Here is a 22960-nt window from a genome sequence, read left to right as displayed (position 1 = left end):
TTAAGTGATATAATTTTTTTTTTAATTGATATAAAATGGTATTTTATGTACAAAAATTATAAATACAAAATATTTTTCGATATATGACTTGGTTTGGTTCATATTAATTCTATAAGCATAACTAGAAAGTTCTAAAAATAGCAACCCCTTGTTGTGCGTATATAGTAAACTGTTTAAATGTTCAGCTTTTCCAGCGAACTTTATAATATAATAGTGACAACTCATAATAGGTATGAACGAGTTGATTCTGAGTATTATATAGGTACGATATATTACAATGTTATATACTTATATAATACAAGTATAAAAACAATCAAGTTCAGCTAAAGTCTTCTAGGGACCCAATGATTGATATAATTGGCTGTGAACATAAATGGACAAAAATAAATCTAAAAGTATAGACCTATCCCTAATAAATGTTCTAAAATGGTTTAAAACTGTAAAATATATTCTAGTACATACATTTCTAGTTATTAACTTTTACAGGTCTAAATCAAAATATTACAACGCTACACAAAAAAATATATATAAATATTTAAATTGTTTATTAATTATAGAATAATATGTAAATATAGCCATATATATATCTATTTATTCATGTACAGTGATTCACCAAGTATGCTCACTCCTATTTTCTTTTAATCACCAATTTATTTAAAATGTTAAGTATATTTAATGACTATATTATTCACAAATTTTTGAGATTTTTTTTTTAACTTTTTGTATTACTTAAGGGAAGTTTTATGGTGTTATAAGCTTTTGTTTTTCAAATAAGAGCTCGTTTTTACTGTAAGTGGAATTTCAGGTTTTAAAATTTAAATATAGTAAAGTTCAATATAATATATTTAAGATATAATATCGGATCTAGTGCTTATTAAGCCTATACTATTTTTTATAAATTATAAATATTGATAGATTAACTAGATTAATATAAATTATTACAATTTATAAATAATCAAATTCTTCATATTTTCCAAACTCATTATTATGGATTTATTATCTTTAGTGCACATGGTAGAATCACTAAAAAACTCCTTGTTCAAATTTTGATATGACCAAATTTTACTAATTTAAATATCTATAAAATAATTTACTGTATAAAAGGAGGGTTGTAATTTGAAGTTAGTATTAGGCTAGATTAGATTAAAATACAAAAGTCTCAAGGATTTAAAAATATGTTTTTAAGTATCTACCTATATTTAAAAATTTCAGAAAATCAAATTTTGAATATTTGCGTTATCGAAGAAAACAATGTAGGTTGGAGTATGCTTGATGAATCACCTGTATACTTAGGCATTATACATATTATGAAAATAAAATTATTTAAATTTAATATATTAATAAAATGAAATCATTGTATTTTGTATTGAGAAATGTATAAATAACCATTTGATAAAACTTTAGGTTAACGAATAAATATGCTTACGTTTGTGGCCCCCAGAGACATGTCACCTCTCATTCTGACTTCCATTTAATCCGGCTTGATAACAATATTAAATTGTTTAATGTATATTTTACTCTGCATCGATGGCGCGTGTCGACCGTGTGTATATTGTACATTATATAATTGTTATATATTATTGTATCACTATATTATATAAGCCTTAGGTATTAGGTGTGTGTGTGTGTGTATAAATAAAAGGATGGGTTTTTTATTTTTGTAAAGGTCATGAGATTAAAACGGTCCATGGTTGAAAAATAAAAAAATATTGTTTAAAAAAAATGAATCGATTATTGTCTTAGATCAGGAATTATTGAGTGTCGAGAACACTGACCGGATAAGCGTCGTACAACAGTGAGTCTCCTCATTAGCGGAGTCGTCACCACCGAGATATTGCTGGTGACCTAAACAGTGTGACTACGGCGACGGCGGTTAATACTAAAAGCCAACGGGCCGGATATCCGGAACCGGAACCCTTGCCAGAGCCATGTCTTTGTTTGTTATCATGATGACGGACGCCGCCGCCGCCGCCTCCACCACCTCCATTCCCACCTCCACTTCCAACCCCATAAACAACCTGTGGAGGTTTTTTTGTGGATACTGATGCTTGTTTCTGTTGCTCCTGTTGTTGTTGGTCGTCCGACGATGGGTTATCATTGTCGGCTGTAGGTTCGCCCTCCACAGGCACCAAGTTCTCTTCGTCTGCATCTGCTGACTCTCCGTCATCGTCTCTTTCCAAATCCAGTTCTGGCGCTTCCAAAGTGGTTGGAGCGCTGGGCAAATGCAGTTCTGAAAAAATATTACAGCATTTCGTATTACAACACGTATATTATAATTATAAAATGTTATTGCGCACAGTATAATTAAAAGGTATTTAAATTATTAAAATCTTCATTTATTAATAAAGTAAAATAAAAACATTTTGGTTTAGTTTTATATAATATTATTATAATATGTGTTATTGTTTTTTTTTTAATTTTTTTATTAAATATTGGGTATTATAAGTTATTTTAATTATTCAGTCTTTGATATTTACTGTTTTTAGGTTTAACCAAATTTTGTTTTTTTCCGAGATTATTATTGTTTTTAAAACTGGTTATTAATTATTTATTTTTTAATATACCTAATAAATATAAACTACGGTAGAACGAATTTACAGATTACTCAAGACAATAAATTTTATGTCATGTTGAATTATAACATAATGTTGAAACATACTTAGAAATTAGAAATCATATGATATTTAAATCAAGTAAACTAATTTATAAGATAATTAATTAGTTATTAATTGTTAACGATATAGTAACATATTACTGCATCTGTATGTCATAGCCCATAAGTAATATTTAATTAAATAAGTATTCTTACCTAGAGGATACAATTGTTCAATAACTGCTATCTAGCAGGAAACGAAACGATGACTCCATATTTAGTATTTATGTCATTTAAAACTTGATAAAACAAAAGGGAAATGAATAACTAAAATTGTAATGTTAAGAAAGCATACCAGCATAAGTTTTTTCTTTATCTTACATATGTGCACGTAACATATATACTTAGTTAACCTTTCTTCGTATTTCATGTATTGTAATTCAATTGTTGAAATAGCTATTATAAGTCATAGCATTATTTGAGTTTAGTCAGAAGCTTTTATAAATACTATTGTTTTTAAAAAACAATTAATGTAATAATTATATATATATATATATATTACCCGTGGATTAAGACAGAGAAAAAATTATACTGGAGTACCCTTTTAACATTAACTTCAGTATGTGGTCACATAAAAGATAAATATCTATTGAATGAAATTATTATTGATTGTATAAACGCAAATGTATTAACTGTGACTAAAATACGAGATCGATCTATAAATATTCATATTCGATGTTTTAGATTTTTATTTTAAATTCTGAGATAATCAATTAGTGTATTGATTTTGCAATGAAGTGTGTGTTGTTATTTAGTTTTTACTTGTCGTTATCTTTTATATTAGTAAAATGCTTCAATTTTCAACTTGGGAATGGATTTTAGTATCAAATTGAATATAGTTGGTACATTTTTTTTTTTTTGGGGGGAGGAGTCAAGAGCAAAAAAATGTCTAGTACTTCTCAAAACAACCTAGAAAAACAAACAAAAAATTAAGGAAAAACGGGAATTTTTAGGCCAATTTGATATTTTGCTATTTTAATAATGAAAACAATGTTAATTAATTTGTTATAAAACAAAAATATTTTTCGTGGGATCTTTAAACTTTTACATATAATATGATTTTTGCAATACACAGTGATATTTTTAAAATATGTAAATTAATTTTAAGCTATTACTTATTTATACCATGAACCACTCACGGCAAGATAGTATTGACTTAAAAGTTAACAACAATAATACATGCATTATATTGTTATAGACGTTATAGTAAATAAATACTAATAATATAATAAACGCAATATTTTCAGAATAAATGAAAACAATCTACCGGCCGTTATATACTCATTATATTAATACTATATAAAATAAATTACTTTAAAAGCAATATTGAAAAACGTATCATAAATGAATATACTTGTGATATAGGCTGACAGATCGTCTCAACTCAGAATCGTTTTTCATATACAATGATATATCATTGAATTCGAATTTAATACATCCATTACTCGACACCTACCATACTGCAGAGCAAACTTGTCCACCTTTTTTCTTCTTGATATTATAAAGATTCGAGTATTTTAATTATTAATTATATAATGAAAACTAATCTCAAAGAATAATAAGATTTAATGGGTTTTTCATTTTCGATATTTAATGTATATTAGTTTCTGAATTAAATGATATCAAATGACTTTTGTTAAAATAAAGATATCTCAAGAAAATTGAATGCATTAATTAAAGTTGAAGAACTTTAGAATAATAACCAATCATTTTATTATATTATATTATATTATTGAAAGCTATTGTTATTTAAAATCAATATGAAAGTTGAAATTTAAAATTGAAAAACGCTTACTTAATTTCAACTAGAAAGTGTAATTTTTAGTGTAAAAACAAAGTTTAATTGAAATGATCTATACAATATTGGTTAAAAAGAATAAAAATATATTAGTGATACTTTATACTAGATTTAGTAACCTAACCTTAAACTTAAAAATGGGGTGAAACTTATACAGCGAATATGGTAAATGATAAATTTATATTGCTATCATAGAAATTAATTTTATTAATAGTATTACGGTTGGTTGAATTCATTTAATAATTATTTAATTATTATAATAGTATAAATATTATTATACTCATATAATTTATTATTTTATTAACATTTAAGTCAACAGCAACTTTCCGTAGAATGGCGTTAATAGATTTATATGGTATAAATAAGCAATATCATATAATTAATATAAAGGTTTTAATCATGTCATTGTGTATATAAGTTATAAGAATATACGTTAAACTTCAAATCCAAACGAAAAATATTTTTAATTACAATCAAATTGTAAAAATATTTAATTTCGTCCTAATTTGTTTATGCATATTTTTTTGACTCCAGTATTATATTATAATACTTTATTATGTGGGGAAAATTGTGTATTATATATATTTTCAGCCTTAACTGTAAAAATTAATCATTTTATACATTTTTAACTATAAATTAATTTGCAAATTGTTATGAATTTGACGAACTATGTTCAAATTTTTATAAAAAATCATGTTCATTAATTTTTAAATGTCTATAATTAATAACTTTTACTAAACATTGTATAAAAATTTCAAACTTTTTAACCGAGAAAAAATATGTTTATCGATACTTATTAAAAATAGAAAATATTGAATGTCTTTAGATAGCTTTAAAAAAGTTAAAATATCCTAGAAATTACACTGTCATTTTTTTTTGTCAATTATTATAATAAAAATATTAGTTTTGCGTAAAATTACTTATTTTTTTTTCGTCATATCCCAATTATTATAAAAGTACTAATTTTTAATTTTGCATTCTTAGAAGTACCAACTAATTTCACTCTCATAGCATATTAAAATTGAAATTGAAGCATTATGTTTACTATATATACTATGACGGTACAAAATAAATACAAAATAAAAATTATACAGAATTGTAAAATTAATACATTCTTCGGTCCACTTAGAATCTAAAAACTATAATAAATTCAATACAATTGTTTTGCTTCATAGAACTATAATATTTTAAACAATTTTATCATTATATCCTAATAGAATTTGTAATTTTATATCTTATTTTACTATTACGTAATATTATTAATATTAATTAATAATAATACACAATATTAATAGTTTATATTAATGTACGTTATTTACCATTAGTAATAATGTCGTGAAAAATATTTACAAATTATGTTCGTGATGTCGTCACATATGATTTAAACGTGTTGTCTGTTTATTTTTTATATGCTCGTCAGTACTTATAGAGTTAGATAATATTTTAATATATAATATTGAAAATACAAGAAACAAAAAACTACGAATAAGTAGTAGGTACCATACAATTGAATTAATTATATAATCATATAATTATATAAGTATTGGTATCTATGATTTAATGTGTTCAGAGGACAAATTAAATTTATACTATACGATAAAATACGTGATATCGTAAAAGGTAAAAGTTTGACGTTTCAACACACCTTGAAGCCTTATGGATCCTTCGGCTTTACCCAAAGCATTTTTGGCTATACACAGATAGCCACCAAAGTCTTTGGGTTCAAGACTTGTTATGGTCAAGTCCATTTGCAATGAATATTCGTTTATAGGAGTCTCCGACATTTTGTATTTGGTGTTGGGCATGAGATCGCCGCCTAGACAAAATTAAATACAGTTTATAATGTAAACGAATAATTTTTCTATAAAAATATATTTATTAATAGCTTCAATTGAAAATAACTTATTTAATTTTTTTTTTTTTATCAACACTATTTATGATTTAATCATTTTTTATGTACACAAATTACATATTTGTTGTAAATTCAATAATAAAATAATAAATAACTACTAAAAATAATACTATAATACAAATAATACTTTAAAACAATTTATACATTCATCAAAATTCAAATACAATTTAATGTAAAAATAAAATTGCTAAGTAAATCTTGAATAATTACGTTGATATATTTAGTTTAGATAAATCATAGTAATATAATATACTACTATTATTACGATATTATTTAAATTCATTAAATTAAGAAAAAATATACAATAATGATTATTATAAATTACAATGAATTGTTATGCCTAGTTAAACCATTTTCTTAGTTAAATTATACACAATTTTACACGAAAAAAATGTCTATTCGTATAATAGTATAAACTATAATATTATATAGTAAAATGAATAAACTAGTACCTACTACCTACATAGTCACAATATATACCTCTCTCATATTTGAAATAACGATAATTTCAGAAATTAAACTTTGCGTTTAACAAAATTACGTTTCTCTCAAAGTTTTACATTATGTATTTTATGTTTCTATTTAATGAGCAGGCTATAAAAGGAACGAATATGGTCGTGGGATATAATGTGGAAGAGTGGTTGGAATTTATTACGGTATGAGACTTTTGAGAGAGAAAGGAGTTGAAATTATTTGGAGTAGGTACACGTAAAGTAGGAGAGCAAAAGATGAGTAATGGCTTTGAAGTCACTATGAACTGTGATGTACAGAACGGGCTATGTTAGAAATAACACTTGTATTTTAAATTTTAATATTATTATAGGTTAAAATAGGTCGTAGAAAAATTTTCACATTGGTTTATTTTTAAGACTTTTATTCTGATTATTTTTCATTGCAAAAGGTTAGATAATATAAAGTATTAGAAAATACGATACTCGCTGTTATGCCACTGAAAATCCGGTTATAAGTGATCGTTTTAAGCATTTATGATGAGGATTCCCTATAATCCCTATAACATAAAATTATTTTTATCTATTTAAAATTAACAATAATAAATAAATAAATCTAAAAAAAAATAGTTTTTTTTATAAATAATGTCAAGTTTATTATAAAGAAGTTAAATCGAAAAATCTTTGATTCTGATCTGAATTCAAGATATTTTTCATTTAAATGGTATTCAGTTTGTATTAAATATTTGTACATATAAGTTTATAATATATTGTATTATTGAAGTCTAGTTTAGATTTTTAGTCCTGGGAGGATTTACAAAATTAATAAAACATGAATAATTAAAGCAATGGTATTGTGTTTTGTTTTTTTCTAAAAGCATTTATTTTTCTACTTGATATTATGTATTACTTATTTAAAAATATTTTTTATGTAATGTACAATATACATTAATTTAATTAATCTATTTTATGATAATCTATATAAACTAACTTTTCAATTAGTTAAACTAAATAAGTGTTAAAACTTGAGACATAAATTAAACTATTCACTCGAATTGCTTGATTGTAGTAAAAGCTTAACCCACGGCGTTGAATCCATACAACCATTTGGTTTTTACAACAAAACGAAAGATTACGCGTATAGCCTGCGGACTCTTATTATCATACTGTTAAAGAGAGCCACTAGATAATTTCTCACTCCATACATAAAGAATAAAGCGTTCTATTTTACGTACACTTAATTAGCTTCAGTTGATTTTATTATGTGTCAAAAGGATTTAGGATTGAGGTTAGAACGTTTGGAAGAGCATTGTAGTGATTTTGAGTTTTGAATGAATTAATGACCAAGATATTATAGGTATCTCTATAATATGTTTTGTGTATTTATTGATATTATTTTTTTTTAAATATGTTTTTGAAACAAAAATTGCCAGTCAAAACATAAAAATTGATTCACCGAGATCGTTGAAAATAAAACCAAAATAACGGCTCTGATAATATGTAAAAGTCAATAGCTCAAGCTTTAGTGGTTACGATTTCTATTAAGATTCCACGATCGCATTATTGAATACAAGTTATTTTGAATAGAATTCTAGTGATGAGAGTATCTGTCAGTATCAGATTTTCCCCATTATTGAGTACATTTTTTTTTATGTTTCTCGAAATATCCATTAAATTAAAAATGTTATTTATTTTACTGAATATATTCTACTCGTGATCACTGGATGACATTTGTTAAGGGTTGGATGTAAAATATAGTAAGAAATACAAATTGAAGTAATTGTAATTTCTGTACTAGATTATTATACAAAAATTAGCTATTTTTTATTGTTTTCGTTGTGGTGTAAAAGTTATTTACTATTTACAGTTTTGTGATAGAGAAAGAGAGTGAAAGAAAAAGTAGAGGTAAACTAAAAATACATATTTTCCAAACGAACAAAATTTGTTACTTTTACTTTATATTATATATAGGGTGATTCACATAGATGGCTACATTCATTATTACGAAAAAAATATTCCATTTACATAACTATGTACCTAATTCTAAAATAACATTTTTGTAAAAAAAAAATTATATTTTTTAAGTCTTATGTTTTTATATAATAACATATATTTTTAATTTCATATTCCAAATAAGTAGAATATTAATAGTAAAATAGTATATTTATACATACAAACATAATAATTGAATTTCAAATGAGTAATTTATATTTATAAGTATTTTAAGTTTAGATGAGCGGAGTAGAATGATACAGGTGTACCCGAAAAATGTTTGTCCACTATTCCATCATCATTATCTAAATTCCTTATTTGTTTGAAATTGTATATTAATAGATTGAACTACTCTGATTAATAAATTGTTTCGGAATATGAAATTAAAAGTGTATGATGCCAAAAAAAAAACTTAAAAAATGATAACGAAAAAAAGTAGTAAAAAAAAATATTTTCAAACAAGTTAAAATATTTCGAAATAATGAGTGTAGACACTTTAATTAATCACCTGGATAATGATAGTATCGCTCAATTAAAAAATAAAATAATAATTTAAAACTAACATTGTGCAAATAAAATATATGACATGTAAATGTTCGATTAATACTGCACAAAATTCGTGATTATAATAGTTTTAAGCAATTATATTTTGTCATTTTCCTCAAAATTTCTCCTTCGGAACTTTCTTTGAATACCAATATCAATGTAAAAGGAAAATCGTTTTACGTTGTAATACTGCGAGTAAGTAAACTGCAGCAGTTATGTATTTATATACACATATATATGTATAAATAATATATATATATTACGGAGGAAACGATCGAAAACGGTGCTATTATAAAGGGTAAGCTTAGGGAAAGGTGTGCCTGGTGCGTTAGAGGTGGACGTGGAGAGGACTATAAACGAGCAAATGCATATAAGGTGTGGGTTTTGCGTAAAAATTTTCCATGTCGTTATCGTATTCGGAAAGGTCTCGGTGGGGCGATGGGAAAGGTAGTGTAGTAGGAGGCGCCAGGAGAGAGGACGACTGCACCGGAAACGTAGATTTTATGATCCTAAAGACGGTGAAAACATAACATGTGTCGCCAAAGCTCACACCCTTCGCGCCGCACCGCGATCCGCATTGGATGTATATATGTATATATATATATATTCAAAGATTTCTTCGACTCGCTGCCGCCACCATCTCCCTTTTCAAATGCGTATACCTATTCCCCGAGAGTATGCGTGCGTGTAAATAGTATAGTTTTCACCGCCCTTACAATCAGAAGTAAAAACATTAAAGCGATATTCTTTCCTGTTGGTCTTGCCACCCCGCCCAATTCGGGACGTAAATGTCCACATATTGTGTGCGAGACGACGACTACACACAAATCCCGTAGAGCGGGAAAAGGTAGATGAAAAAAATAGATACATACGACGTGTAGTGTATATAATATAATATATAAACCATATAATATCGACCGGTATAGAAATATTGAGAAAATAAATCGTAAAAAAAACAACTAGGAAAGGATAGTTTTATCGACGATGACCGTATATATAGGTGAGCGATCAGAGGATTTAGCAACCGCTTGCCCGATGCGGTTTACGTACATAATGTTATTTATTTCTTGCTGCCGCAGAGGCTTATTCGAGGATTTCAACGGTGGCCATCGTTTTTCGGACCGATAGTTTAACCTGGAGAAAAAGTCCGAAATTCATATAACTAATTTATATAATTTAGATATCTCCATTATACACACTCTTAATGGAAATTGAGGAAACGCGCATAATTCAAATGTTTGACAACGAGAAGAAAATAATAGCAATTTTAAGTCACTATTTGGTCTCAGATTCCTATTATATAGGTCTAGCGCGGAACGGTTGTTCCATTTAAGTGTCATGTGCATTATTTTTAAAGTTGACACGCCATAAAAAAAACTTTCTTAAAAATACATTTTGTTTCTATAACAAATTTCCCCTTATATAGGATAAACATATTCGATCAAGTGGCCTCGACCACGAAATGTTTAGAATTAATGTTTTTAATATTATATAACAGTTAATGTCGAAGAGTATATTATTTTTTATTACGGAATAGAAAAAATACAAATATCACGAGAAAACTATGATACCTAGTAATTAAAGTGTAAGGTGTAAGAATACGATTTTGAAGATTATTAATCATGATCCTAGTTGATTCGTTTTAGAAACATTCCGTTATTTCTAATCGTCTAATCGTACTAAAAAAAAAAATAGATATTAACATTGAATATTCGAATATTATATTCTGCACAAGTCAATTATTTAAATGGAGAACGGTGTTTAATGCGCCAGGTTTCGAATAAACACGTATGCGAATGCGCATAATAATATGTGCCTTCGTAAAATCGTAACTATCAATTTATTAATCCATTCTTAATACTATTTCTTTAAGTTTTCGTAAAACTAATATGATCACTTTCCAATATATATAAAATTATTTAATCTCGTCTAGTCGTCTCTATTTCATTACATTCATATTCATTTTATTTCTTGACGTTAAAATATATTATAGTATGTTATTATTGAAATAACTTGGACAACCAGCTCATTCGAAATTATTATTGCGCCCAAAAGACGTAGATACCTACTACCTACTGCACGTGGAACTTAACCACACTCTCGAAAGTCAACAGGAGGCTTGGACTGTTTCTAACCAGAAACCTCCTGAGGCGATGAATATAATAATAGTACATGGAACACATTTCATACTAATTATTATAATTTTAGCCACTGCAACACCCTTTACCGTTATCGCAAACAACTTGAAATATTGTACGGTTAGTTGGTGATGTTGGCGTATGGTCCGCGGTCGAAAAAGTATATAAAGGCGATAATCATCATCGAGACACTTATTATAATATATATATAATAACGCAATAATGGTTTATTCTAAACCGTTCTCACTTTATACTATATTCATTTTCACACATTCGTTATAAATATAATACCTACCTTCACCCCTCCCTCCACACACGGCCCATACTTCAATGTTTCGGACTCTTAGGTCAAATCAAAGTACGTTAATAATGCACATTCGTGAAAATAATATTATTATACATGGTCAGGTACATTCGAGGTGCAGACGGTACAGTATATAGGTAGAGTAGTCTTATTGTCATTATTACTTTTAGCAGTTCTAGGCGTTTTAGCTCTTTAGATATAATAAATTATAGTGATTTAATCAAAAGTAATGCAAATTCAATAAATGCTCGACCTTTCTTGTTTTTTTTTTTAAATTATTTGCAAAGAAATTTTCGTAAGAGCTTAGTATTTAATAGCAAGCGCTATTCCTCTTCTGTTGTTATTGAGAAAATATTTCGAATTTCCTGTACACATTATTATCGTCCGTCGTTTACAACATATACATTTTAGACATTGTATTAAGTGCATTTGGCGGGACACGCTTTAAACATTTTTTTCAAACAATTGAGCGTGAACAAAAGAAATCAAAAACGAAATAATATCGGAGAACAGACGTCAACGTTTTAAAACATAAAATAAAAAGCATATTATATATAATATAATATTATATTATATTATAATCGCCGTTTTTTTCGGCTTCTGAGTAATACAATGGCGGATTATGATATGAACCAACGATGTGGTAGACGAGTCACTAACTACTACGGTTGAGGATGTTGTCTCCGGTGATCACTAAAGAATTATAAATTAAATAACATCTACAGCACGTCGGCTGGTCGCAAGCTACCAATCTCAGTTAAACGGAACGGACGAACGGTGGACCTCATCTATTTTTATTATATCACGGGAAATAACATCGTATGTGTAGATATATATATATTGTTTAGTTGTATAGGTGAACCGGTGAAGTGTGCGTGGAAATGAATGCGCGAGCATTATTATATGTGATTGGTGGTATAAAATGAGCTGGCAGGACGGTGAAATAACAAGAATGTTTAGTTTAACATATTTTGTTACTATGTCTCAAGTATAATAATAATTATAGTATTTAGTAATAACGTAGGATTCGTTCATTTTTCGAAATTGATTGGCTTCATTTATTGATAACCAATATTACAGTTGTATAAGTATAACCAAAACAATATTGTCACCCGAAACTAAATGCTATGTTATTATTATAATACGGGCGTCACCCAATGGGCTACGAGGTATGATGATGCATTTAGTACGGTAAGTATTGTTTTTTGTTAGTGTTGCAATGGAAATCCTTATATAGTACTATTGCATATGACTATAAAGTAAGAAAGTAAGAACCAGTGTTATTTTATTTATTTATTCATTATTGCATGACCCGAAACTATAAGTTTAAGAGATCATAAGCCTATAGTTTAAAACGAATATTGAATTATGGTTATAACAAATTATATAAAAATAAAAATATAGAAATCACTATAAGTATTAATCAGTATTAAAACATTTAAATCGATTCAAAATTATGGAGTGTAAAATGTGTGAATCTATAATAAAATAGTATGAAAAATATTACCTATATGTTTTAAATCCAACAAATTATTGAAACATTTGATACTGGGAAACAAAAGCACGATCAAAATCCGGAACTTTTTTTTTACCAGTTCCACGCCTCCATCTGCGTTATTGTTATAAATGGCTAATGGACTACATGCAGTAGTTGGAATCGAAAATGAGGTAAAAATAATGTTTTATAATCCACACACATAACCCGGACATATTATACCTACTGTATAATAAAGGTACTGACCTACATACTATTATTAATCTCACTCCGACACCCTTAAATCACAGACTTACCGTCTACTTTTGCCCAGCTGTGCATGGCTTTCGGCGAGGTTTCGACGTAACACTGAATGTGCACGTTGCTTCCGGTCGGCGCGGCCACCAGTTGATTGGTCACCTTGATCATCGGATGAACTGAAACACAAATCGTTATCTCCTCAACGACACGGCCATCGCGGTAATACGGAAACCATGCGATTATTGGCCGCGATAGTTTTAAAAATAATAATAATAATAATAACAATAACAACGGTGTACCTAATACCATAAACGGTAAACGTACTAAAACATGTTATAGATTTTTTAGTAGATTTACACACACGTATGCGTGTGGCGGAGGTGGTAAATCCGTTGTTATTGCTAAATGAAATTTTCCCCTAATGGACCGTATCGCGCAACAATGGGACGCGGCAGACGTACGGACGTGCACACTGCTACACCCACCGCGCGCACTCCGCCGCGTACAAGAAAACGCACGCACACACGTACACATGCACCAAAACCAGTATATAAATACCCGTAATGGATTCTCACGGAGTCCCATCGGCGCCAAGTGTTTCATTTTTTACCCGTGCGAGTGTGTGTGTGTGTGTGTGTGCAATACGCGTTAACCGATTCCGCGCGATTCGGTTTCGACGTAAAACTTACAATGTATCTGAACGTTGAATTCCTTGCTGACCGTCGGCGGCACGTTGTTCTTGGCTATGCACAGGTACTTGCCCATGTCGGTCCGGTGCACGTTGCTAAGCTCCAACGTGTCGCCCTTAACAGTGGCTGACTCTGAAAAATACGAATTATTTAGATTTGAAATAAATTATAAACAAAAAAAGTCACGATGAATAAAAGTCAAAATGATTTTAAAATATCGAAAAATAACTTAAAAAGCCAAAAATAAAAAAATAAAAATAGTTTATTAGATTTTAATATTATTGAAAGATATGTTTAGTTATGAAAACATAGTCTAAGACGTTTCACACAAAAAAAAAAAAAAATTAAAAAGTTAACAACTTTTAACTAAACTTAATTATTTTGTAGGCAAGTGGCTGTATATAATTACAAACACAGTAACTGAAAAGATACTTAGTATTTAGTTTCAAATCTATTCAACGCATTTTTCACTAATATTGGTAATAACCTTGCAAGTAATATAAAAAAATCGAAATTAATTTATGATTAACCCAGCACAAACGCCTCTTTTGACATCCTTTTTAAAGAAAAAAATTAACATCCATGAAATTACAAAAATTATAAATAATTTGAAAGATGATACAGCGGCAGGTTTTGATAGAGTATCTGTTAAAACACTAAAGGCTATTGCTGCAAACATTATTGAACCTCTAACTTATATTTATAATATAAGTATTTCTGAATGTACTTTTACTGACAAACTTAAACTGGCTGTTATCAAACCTTTATTTAAAAATGGTGATTCAACGAATATTAATAACTATAGGCCAATATCAATGATAAGCAATTTGGCTAAAATATTAGAGAAAACAATAAAGTTTAGATTAATAGAGTTTTTGGAGAAGAATAATTTATTGTCTAAAAACTAATTTGGTTTTAGACCAGGGCTGGGCACAGAGAATGCACTGTACAGTGCCAGTAAATACATATATGATGCATTGACAACAGCAATAAATCTATGACAATATTTTTAGATATAGCTAAAGCCTTTGATACGGTCAATCATATTGAGCTTTGTAACAATTTACCAAATTTTGGTTTAAAATGGTTTAAAAGTTATTTAGAAAACAGGAAACAAATTGTGAAAATTATTAACTCCTCAGGTGAAGAAATGAGTATATACTGTGGAGTACCACAAGGTACCACATTGGGTATTAGGACACATTAGGACATTGGGTCCGTTATTGTTCATATTATACAGTAATCCCTCATTATCCGCGTTTTCTTTATCCGCGGTTTCGATTATCCGCGGTTAGGTCCACGATAACATATTATTGCGTATAAACTAACCTTGCGATTGTAATAACGTTTTGCCGTTATTACTCGAACACTGTAAAAATGTATTTTTGACAATTTTTGAAAATTCTAGATAATTGTTGTTATATTGCTATAGGTATAACACATATACATTATACATACTTAAAACTTACTGTCACACAAGGATGAAAAAATTATAACATCGTTGAATGTCTTGTCAATATCAAAGAATCACTTGACGAAATTCAACCCTCCACTATAAATGTTTTAGTTGTATAAATTAAAAAATTATTAATTGATTAATAATTGATTTTTAAAATTAAAAGAAATTAAACCTAACCTCCCTTTTTACATTGATTTATGTTCTCGTTATCCGCGGTTTTGTTAACCTAACCTTCGCGGATAACGAGGGATTACTGTACATTAATTCAATATGTGATTTGAATATTGATGGAAAAGTCATAACTTATGCTGATAACACATGTCTCTTGTTTTCAAATGTAACGTGGGAAGATGTTCGTTTAAAAGCAGCTAGAGAATTTAAAAAAGTAATAAATTATCTTAGTCATAAGAAACTCTCAATAAATTATAAAAAAACTAATTTTATTAATTTTTCAATCAACAAGGATGAGAACAATCATGGTGATTTAAAACTCTGTTTTTGTGAGAATGGAGATAATTGTAATGACAACATGTGTCATAAAATATACAGGGTTTCTAGTATAAGATATTTGGAGTTAATTTTTGATAATAATGTGAGATGGCATTTTCATGTCAAGAATATTGTAATGCGCATGTGTACAATAACATTTAGCTTTTTTAAATTAAGGAATTTTCTGCCTGTGAAAGTTATGCGTATAATTTATTTATCACTATTTCAGGCAATATTTCAATATGGTATGTTGGTCCTAGGGGAGGGGAGGGGGTTAAATGAAAATGCGGTTAGACCACTAAAATTATTTCAAAGAAAAATTGTTAGAATCTGTTTAGGTAAAAATAATTTAATAGGTTCAACTGTTGAAAATTTTAAGCTGTTAAATGTATTACCAGTCGACATTGTTTATAAAAAGGTATCGGTTATATATATAATAAAAAATTATAAATATTTTATTGCTATAGAAAATATAAGAAAAAAAGGGAAATGAGAGCTTATGATGTAAAAGTCAATTATTGCAAAAAATCTTTTGGTAAAAATTTCATCGATTATTTAGGTCCACATTATTATAATTCAATGGCATTACATATAAAAAAACTGATACACTACTCAAATGAGAATCTTATAATTACGTGCATTAAACAACAATTCAACTCATGGTTATTTTCACTAATAGTTTAAATTAATTAAAACATGGCATAGTGCTTAAAAATATTTTTGAATGTTACATAAGAATTGTATTATGTTACTGTCTGTTTTATTCTATGTTAATTTAATATTAGGTTTAATTTGTATGCATTTTGTATTCTATTATGTAATGTAACTGTCTACCACCATCACAAGCATTGCGCTTAAAGAGGGTAGGTACTGTACGAGTATTGTAATCATTTAATAATATGTATTTATATTTTATTTATATTTTACAATAAAAAATTTAAAAAAAAAAAAAACTATAAATAAATCATTCTATCGATCAGTGACATCCTTACGTTTGTTATTGTAGACAATGATCAAAATTTTATTGGATTCAAAGTATTTTTATTAGTTTATAACAGCAATAAAGATCTATAGAAATAGTATGTTATATAACAATGTTATTATACATTACTATATTGGATATAAATATGTAATACAACTATATATAAGATTTTTTTTTTATTATATATTTTTAATTTATTGTGTGAAAGAAAAAACCCGAACATACAAATTAAATATAAGTTTAGGTTGAAATGTAACTGACAATATTCTTTGATAAATATTGCCAAGGGCTAAATTGTATGTAAAAAAAACAATTCAGAACTTTTTTAAATTATTTTTTTATAAAAACTAGCACTTAGTACAAATGTTTTTTTAAGATAAAAAATTTAAAATATTATGTTTACTGAAAATTATTTTAACGTGTCTAGTTTAAAAAAGTTAATTCTGATGCGAAATTGTAAAAATAAATTAAGTTTTTTATTTTGATATATTATTAAAAGTACTATAATAAAATATAGTGAATGGTAAAATAATACCGTATACATTTATAAGGACAAAAAACAATATAAAACCCGAGTATAATTCTCTTCAACTCCACTAAACTGTTTTAAAAATAAATACATTTCTCGTTTATTTAACTTGAACACAGAGTACGTATAAAAACGATCGCCATTCAAATCGACGTATTACTGTGTTGGAAAAAAAACTATAATATAATGGAATAATAAATAATAAAACAACAATATATTATGATTCCGGGTATGCGAATAAAAGTCTTAGGATTTGAGTGTAATGTGTGTGGGGACGGCCTGTATTATGATATGCATATTATATTAGGTATGCGACAACGAGGGCGGTTTCTTGCGATGCGTTCTCGGTACAGACGATGTGAGCGTCAACTACCCCGCTGTGTGTGTATCGTATCGTATTTTAGTCAGGTCGAGTCGAAAAATTCGACGACTTTGTGTATAAAAATGTATTATTAAGATATCTAAAGACTGCATAAAGGTCAATACAAATGGTTTTTTGATCTACGTACATTCGTGATCGGTCGCATATGCTTTGACAGGACAATTTATACACACACACATCGTATAGTCTGCAAGATGAGTGTGTGTATATACATATGTATACACGTAATATCTGTTATCATCTTATATCGTAGTATAACATTAATAGGTGGCAGCGTGACGGCAGTGCAGGAGGCAGTAGTGTTGTATATATGTGTTATACATATAAATATATATAGAGTTGCTAGAGTTGCTTCCGGTTCAAAGTTTTGACAAATAACAGCGGATTTTTATTTGCCGCTTGATATCCGCACACCGGCTTTGGTCGGGGGGGAGGGAGGGGTGGTCGGACGGCTGTGGCTTTCGGTTAGTGGCGTACTTGCCGCGTAAACGTGTGGATGGAAGACGTGGGGAGGGGGGTGGTCGGTTTGCGAGCGGCGGCGGCCTTTTATAACATTTGTCTTTGTTCGTTACAAACGACTGATTTCTTATTGCTAGCCACGGAACCACGTGGTTTAGGGGCTATGAGGTCGGGTGGCAGAGCCACGATCGACGCGCGGGGTGTTCGAGTGGAGGAAAGTGGTCTCTGAGACGTCGCCGGGAAGGGGAGCAGAGCTGAGGGCGAAAAACAGTTTTTCCCAAGAACGATGTCGGGTTCAGACGGGGTATCGTTTTCTTATTTTTTTTTTTCATTTTTCTCTCTTTTCTCGTTCTTGGCGCGAGAAAAACAGACTGCCGCGAAAAAAAAGGAAAAAATAATATATATATATATATATGTATATAAATATATGTATATAGAATACATTCACTTATATAACTTTACAATGTTCTTCCACCCTTCCTTCACTTTTCTGTTCGCGTTTGTTTTTAAACCAAGTTAATATTGTTTTGAAACTGAGCGTGAATTAAACTGGAAAAATCGTCTCGAACGCAAACGTCAAACTATTGTGCTGTGATGATACACACCATCAGTCACCAGTTGTGGTAGCAATATTAGTGGAATTCGTATAGTATTAGTAACAGTATACAGAAGTAGTAGTACTTTAGTAGTATTAGTATGGTATATGTATAGTAGGAAACTTTAGCGCGTTTCGGTGTAATTAAAAAACGATTGGATTGATATTATCATTTTCAATATTTTCACGTCAACCAAACGCACGACCACCTCCTTGCCACTCTCTATGTTTACAAGATTACTATGGCGAAAGGATTACAGCGGACCAAAATAATGTAACGACAATGTACGTAAATAATATAATATGTGATCTATATGTTTTTGATATTATACGTTTTATAAAAAATATTTTACCAAGTATTTTTTGAATAAGTAAATGTTGCCCGGAATGACGATATATGACGGTCGATTTCATGACAATCAGTGGCTAGGGTTTGATTATAAATTTTATGTTAATTATTTCTTAATTATTTTTACCATCGATTATACGGGTATTAGAAATTTAAATTAAACATTTCAGGATATGAGGTCCCGATAAGTATCTGATTCTATATTATCTATTCTTTTCAGTTATTTAATTAACCTAATTAAATTTATTCGACAAATTATTTACACGCACAAACCTTGTTTTTCTCTAGCCCCGTCGGACCGGATGACAATGTGACGGTTGTCCTTGCGCTTCCAATGGACTTTTGGTTCCGGTTTCCCAGTGGACCTACACCGTAACCGTATGGTACCACCTTCCATGGCCGCGCTACCCGGCCCCTCGATGTCTGCTTCGTCCAATATGTTTGGCGGGATTCGCACGTCCAAGTACCCGGTCTGAAATGCAAAAATGTGTTTATGTTATATACTATGCGTATAAATAAAGTTAATAGCAAAATTAAAATGTACAAATCGTACACAACGTATATATTATATAACATTATACTGCACGAAATCGATTCGCTAAAATTGGTTTTTCGAAAGCGGTTTTACAAAAGCTTTCCTCGTCGTACCCACGCGACCACGCACCCCGTATACATAATAATAATAGTAATACCTATGCGCACATAAGTTGTGTAAGGACTTAGGACGGTAGTGCACTCGCCCGCTAACTCATATTTCGATACACTGAGGTGGGTACGTAATGCACGTCTAAGTGATTTACTACGAACTTCCAATTATACCATTAAACTATTAAAAAACAATAATGACTTTACACGCGTAGAATAAAATATATAAGTATGAGACGTAATATATTGAGTATATAGTATAATTTTACATTTAAATCCAACCACGTGGTTCAATTTCGTGGACCTATAATACGTGTAGTGGAATTATTATACAGACATTATCTATTGAAGCAGTGGAGCCGTATAACTATAGAGTAAAAGGTAATTTTATAGTTTCATATTACGATTATAGACATTGTGTATAAACAAAGGCACACATACACATAACCTTACTGTAGAGGACGCTTAAAAAGTTTCAAATTCAAATAAATAAGCACTTCTGATTTGGACTTTGAATTTTTGTCTAAAAATGTGTTGGTATATTTATTTATTCACTCACTCTACAATAGCAATTTTAGTACAAAAAAGTTGTTATCAAATCAAAAATATTATCTTGGATGTACAATTATTATACATTTTAATACTTTTTTATTGATTTGTAATTTATTATTTATCTATTTTTTTAATTCAAATAAATTTGTTAAAATTAAATTATGTATCATACGGTGTTATAGTATGCATGTATGTATGTGGACTTATAATTCATATAAGAAAATCTGAACTATACTCATCTTGTCAAAACTTAAGCGATTGACGTAAATTTTTTCATAATTTTTTTTTCTTTACTAAATTTATTATGTTTTTGACGTTAAAATTACGTCCAGACAACTACCGCATTATCGACTTTTGAAATCTAATTAATTTTTATACAAATTGAATCACGTAATAACACTGTAGCAAATAGCAATAATTGTATGAAATTATAATTATGAACAAAAATTCGTCATTCTTGACATAATTGACAATATATTTTTCCTGATTTATAAATAGGTATTTATATACAAAATTAAAAATTATGATTTACAGATTTTCTTACTATTTGAATTATTATATTTACGTGTATTTTATGTCAGCGTTTTTTTTTTTTTATTATTATTAATTAAGTTTTGCTGTCATGATCATTTCATGGCTAACCTAACTATTACAATAAAAATGATTACATAATATTATTATTGGCTTTTAAGTAGATTAGTTGGAATTAAAATTAAAGTTAACAAATGAATAATTATAAAAAAATTAAACAATGAAAATTATAAATTATCAGTTCACAAGGAGTAGAGGTAAGCAAGTTATTCTATACGTTTATAGAACCTTCGAACAGGAGTGCAATTTGAGTAATAAAGCTTTAGAAGGAGTTACGAGATAATGCTTTTAATTGACTTAACCTAAATTTCGCTATGGTTTAGTTTGAATGGACTTATAAGGGGAGTTGTTTGTTTGAAACTTGTAGATATTAAAAAAAGTTTTTTGAAATAAAATTGTTTGATTAGTATAATATTTTTATTCATTCAATTAAATAGTGCTAATATAAAATTAAGACAAATTATAAAATAATAATTTACAGTTATTAGTATCCTAAAAATGTAATGATATAATTAATCATCGTCATAATGTATTTCAGAAATATTAACGAATTCATATTTATATTATTAGTTATATGAATATGTATGTAATATAATAATATATTTTATAATAAAAATATAATAGTTAGTAATTTATTTAATATTTCAAAATTAAATTCAGTTACCTGTAACGAATATTAAATGGCTTATTTTATGATTTAATTATTTATTTCTTGGTATTTTTTTAATACAATTACAATATTTGAATTATAATTGTTAAAAAAAAAAATAAACGTAATTACGTCTGTGAAGTTTGCCTATTACTTTGTTCTCCGAATCATTGGAAATTTTGATCATTATGATTTATGATGGCTTTATGGAAATAATAAATATTTCACATGTTTGTATAATACCAATACACGGTAAAACATAATTTTATAAGCCATTGCTCTAGTTCAACAAAAATATTATATTATACATATTTTGGTAAAAATTATATTTGATATTGATATGTTTTATTGATTACCAATAATGTCAAAAATTTGACAAAAATAAAGTTCGATAATTTAAAAAGTATAGAGAAAATATTGCCAGAGATTGAAAATATATTATGAGTATCGATAGTATTATGTATTTGCACAGTGAATAATAGATAGACTTGAGTACACACCGAATTTTATACTACCTTAATTTAAACATAAATATTTGGTGAAAATTTCAAGTCTTTACACAATTATTCGTTTTTGAAGTAAAACAAAACTAATTCTATTAAAAACTGTTTTATTATTTAATAAAAAAAAAAATTGAAATCAATATATAGGTATTTAGTATAGTATCTATAATTTTATTATTCGACCAGTGAAAATATTGTTATATTGTTATATGATCAGAATATTATATTTAATTTTATTTCGTTTTAATAAAATTAATATATATATATATATATTTATATTATAATTAACGGGACACGTACGTTTTGTGAAAAAGCTTTCTATCTATAGTAATATTGTGTGGGCTTGATTATGATGATTTTCATAGTTTATAATACATTAATTTATATATAATAATATACATTAGTATCGGTAAAAAATATATTACATATTTACATCAAAGTAATGTAGTTTTTGATTTTGTTTCATATACAAACACTTAAACACGCCATCAAAACGCTGTTTTGAATAAATAAATGTTAAAATTATTTAAAATTTAGTTAATTTAATTGCACTGAGAATT

At 28.1% G+C, this 22960-nt stretch overlaps 1 protein-coding gene across 2 annotated transcripts in view; it reads right to left on the bottom strand.

Moving 5' to 3' along the window:
- Window positions 1-1016: 1016 nt before the first annotated feature.
- LOC113553754 (lachesin-like) overlaps window positions 1017-22960 on the bottom strand; it is a 137637-nt gene continuing 115693 nt past the window's right edge. For both annotated transcript variants that reach the window (XM_026957256.1, XM_026957257.1), the window contains 5 exons: window positions 19734-19932; window positions 14217-14348; window positions 13584-13703; window positions 6097-6267; window positions 1017-2230 (listed from right to left, as the gene is read on the bottom strand). In XM_026957256.1, coding sequence (XP_026813057.1) covers window positions 1821-2230; window positions 6097-6267; window positions 13584-13703; window positions 14217-14348; window positions 19734-19932 — 1032 coding nt within the window. In that variant the 3' untranslated portion in view covers window positions 1017-1820. The remainder of the gene's footprint in view (window positions 2231-6096; window positions 6268-13583; window positions 13704-14216; window positions 14349-19733; window positions 19933-22960) is intronic.

This window comes from Rhopalosiphum maidis, chromosome 2, assembly GCF_003676215.2.
Source record: "Rhopalosiphum maidis isolate BTI-1 chromosome 2, ASM367621v3, whole genome shotgun sequence".
NCBI lineage: Eukaryota > Metazoa > Arthropoda > Insecta > Hemiptera > Aphididae > Rhopalosiphum > Rhopalosiphum maidis.
Note: the sequence above shows the minus strand (reverse complement) of the source record. Positions and strands in the feature narration are given on the sequence as shown.